Raw genomic sequence first — 3,555 nt, forward strand, 5'->3', positions numbered from 1 at the left:
TCCCCCTCTCTCTCTCTCCCTCTCTCTCTCTCAACCCATCTCTCTCACCCCCTTTCCCTCTTTCTCTCTCACTCTCTCTTCCTCCATCCCTCCCTTCCTCCCTCACCCCCTTCTCTTCCTCTCCTTCTCAAGACGATTTTCCATTCACTTCGCATCTCCTTGGCTCAGCAGACACAGGCCTGGGATCGGTCAGTTTCGCCGATGACCTTGAACTGACGGACAAAGACCGACTGACCAACTGTCATCCGCAGCAGAAGGACCAGATCTCTGGCAGTGCGGAGATATACTCCGAAGCCAACACGACAGATGCTTTCACAGATGGTCAGTGGTGTTTAGTTTTAGTAGTTTTTAGTTTTAGTAGAGGTTTTACGGCACTTGCAACTGCATAAGGTCATATAAGTGCCAGAAGATAAGAGGTGTTACAAGAGAGTAACAAACATTAAAAAAGAAGAAGGGGAGATAAGGACGATAGATGTTTGATAGGAAAGAAGAAGCGAACCACACCAGAGCACCCGCCAACCACCCACTCAGTGGAGTTAGTAAATTGTGAGCTTAGCGCTATATCGTATACCAACCCCAGATTCTGATATTTGGGTTCCCCCACCCCCAGGGCAGTGCCACTGACTGAAGTGATTTTAGGCCATTCCCTAAGGGGGATATTAATATGTTCTTATGCCCAGTACAATTGTAAATGGGCTGATTTATAGATAGATAGATAGATAGATAGATAGATAGATAGATAGATAGATAGATAGATAGATTATCCTTCCTCTGAAGACTCCTTCTACAATATCTCGATCATCATGATCCACACAAGTCCACCATAAGTCAGTTTGGGCTAAAAGTGGAGGAGCACCACCCTTTCTCTAAGGGGAACACACCAGCTTCCTTTAGTTCCATTCATTTTTAGCCTTTCTCTAATTTTAAAAAAGTTTTCCTACAATATCTGCGTCTGGTTTCTTAACGGGAGGAGCTACCCTTGAGGACCATGTTCTATGTTTGTTGCCCGAGATCAAATCTAAGTACACATATAAGTTAGACAGAGTAAAATCTCTTGATACGCAATTTCATTTTGACATAGCTAAAGCGGTTGCTATGGAAACGGCCGCCATCTTGAAAATAAACAATGAATTTCAAATCCCTAAGGCTTTCTTTTTTACAGACTAAATTTGACCAAATGTGGAGAGAGTATACCTGAACCAGACCCTATCAGTGTAACAGCTAGTTGTTTTCAATAAGTGCAAAAGAAAAATAAATATGAGAATTTTCCCAAAGTATAAAAAAAACTTTTTAAAAATTTAGGTTGCATAATTGCTTGCCAATGGAAAAGTATTATATTTTTTTGCAAATAGCTCTCTGTTACATTGATGGCAGTCTTGCCAACTATGTTTCCTGAAAGTTTCATGTCAAAAGGATGAAAACTAAGGAAGGAGTAGGGAAAAAACTGCACAAAAATTACATTTTTTGAAAACCGACAATAATTGTGAAAATTCACTATATCAATCCATCCTCATGTTTTTAAAGGCAATTTACCTGGAGAATAAAGTCTTTTTCAATTGTATCCATGCTATTTTTAGACAAAAACAGGTTTATCTTAAAAAATCAGCCAATATAAAATGTGCATAGCCTGACCCAAAATCTGCAAAATCAAGGGTCGCTCCTCCCCTTAATGTTACACGATCAGTTTAATATTTTCTTCTAAAGTAATAAGTCTAATTAACGAATTAAAGTTTTCATTTCATGTTGGGTTGTTAAATTTGTTGCTATTGTTTTCGTTATTGTTGCTGTGACTTTTGCTGTTGTTTAGATCCCTTTATTCATGTCTCTTTGTTATTATCATATTACTATTATTATTATTATTATTATTATTATTATTACTCTTATCATTATTATTGTTATTATTATTATTATTATTTTTATTATCATTATTATTATTGTTATTATTATTATGTAATCATTATTGTTAGTAGTAGTAATAGTAGTAGTAGTAGTAGTAGTAGTAGTAGTAGTAGTAGTAGTAGTAGTAGTAGTAGTAGTAGTAGTAGTAGTAGTAGTATTGATATTATTATTATTATTGATATTATTATTATTGTCACTAAGTTCATTATCATTATTATTGTTCTTGTTCTTGTTGTTGTTGTCTTGACGTGCTTCTCTTTACCATAACAAAATCATAATTTTGATGTTTTCAACTGGACTCTCAGATGACGCCTCTCGTCGCCATGACGACAACAACCCCAGTGACCTTGACTCTATTGCCGCACAGCAGATAGACCGGAAGTTTAAAGAAATAATGAGAAAAAAGAAAGGTAAGACAGATATATTATATCATTAAAATGTACATAATGTATATCCTAGGCATTGTTCGTCCTCTGCTGGATGTAGCCCTCAAACAACAATCTCCACTCTGTTTTATCATATATATATGTATATATAATATTCTGTCCTTGTTTCAATTGATGAAAATGTGATGACGTTGTCCCTTCCCTCCTGAAGTTCTTTATCGGATACTTAATTCAATTGGGTGGTTGACGGGTGCTCTGGTGTGGTTTGCTTCTTCTTTCCCATCAAACATATATCGTCCTTATCTCCCCTTCTTCTTTTTTATTTTTGTTACTCTCTTGTAATACTAGTAATCTTCTGGCGCTCATATTGTGACCTTATGCAGTTGCGAGCGCTCTAAAACCTCTACTAAAACAAAACTTAATTCATTTTTTTTCATGAAGACCAAATTTTATATACTACCGATTGATTTCTAGGTGACGTAACTCATCAGTCTTGCTGTACTTCGATCATAAATATGCCAAGAGGTATATGTTTTTCTTTTTTTTTTTTTCATTTTATTATTTCCCATTTGAATCCCGATACATCTAAACCAGAATTTATTATGTTGATTTTGTTTTGTCTGTTGTCCTCGTGCTCTTTTACAAAAGTTGTTGTCTATTTTTTAAATTTTATTTGTTTTTTTGTTTGTTTTGCTTTGTTGTTTTTTTCTGTTCTTTCTTTGTCTTTGCAATTCTTGTGTTACCATTGTTGCTCTCTTTACCATTACACTCGTAACAGCTCGTGGAGAAGAATCAAAGCATGATATCTCAAGAAGCAAACCACACCAGAGCACCCGCCAACCACCCACTACCAAAGATCTATCGTCCTTATCTCCCCTTCTTCTTTTTTGTTTGTTACTCTCTTGTAACACCTCTTCTGGCGCTCATATGACCTTATGCAGTTGCGAGTGCCGAAGAACGTCTACTAAAACTAAAACTAAACGATATCTCAAGAGCATCCAAATTAAGCTGCAGATGGGTAGAGGGAAATACATATAGGTCCTACTTCTTTTCTTTCCAACTTCCCAATCTGCCTGTGTTGTTCTTTCCTTGCACTGAGTGACACAGCTATTGCATCAATAAGCAATTCTTCACTGAAAACCCAAAGTGTATGTCTACATGAGTATGTGGTTGGTTAGGCGCTCTGGTGTTGTTAGCTCTTTTTCTGTCAAACATATTATATCGTCCTTATCTCTCCTCCGTTTCTCTCTCTCTCTCTCTCTCTCTCTCT

At 36.5% G+C, this 3,555-nt stretch overlaps 1 protein-coding gene across 1 annotated transcript in view; it reads left to right on the forward strand.

The window, feature by feature from the left end:
• Positions 1-3,555, forward strand: part of LOC106012028 — a gene marked incomplete at its 5' end in the record, with an annotated part of 36,517 nt that overhangs the window by 24,539 nt on the left and 8,423 nt on the right. The window contains 2 exon segments of the mRNA XM_013083628.2: positions 169-321; positions 2,205-2,309. Coding sequence (XP_012939082.1) covers positions 169-321; positions 2,205-2,309 — 258 coding nt within the window.

The sequence above is a fragment of the Aplysia californica genome, unplaced genomic scaffold (assembly GCF_000002075.1).
Source record: "Aplysia californica isolate F4 #8 unplaced genomic scaffold, AplCal3.0 scaffold00246, whole genome shotgun sequence".
NCBI classification, from domain to species: Eukaryota; Metazoa; Mollusca; class Gastropoda; order Aplysiida; family Aplysiidae; genus Aplysia; species Aplysia californica.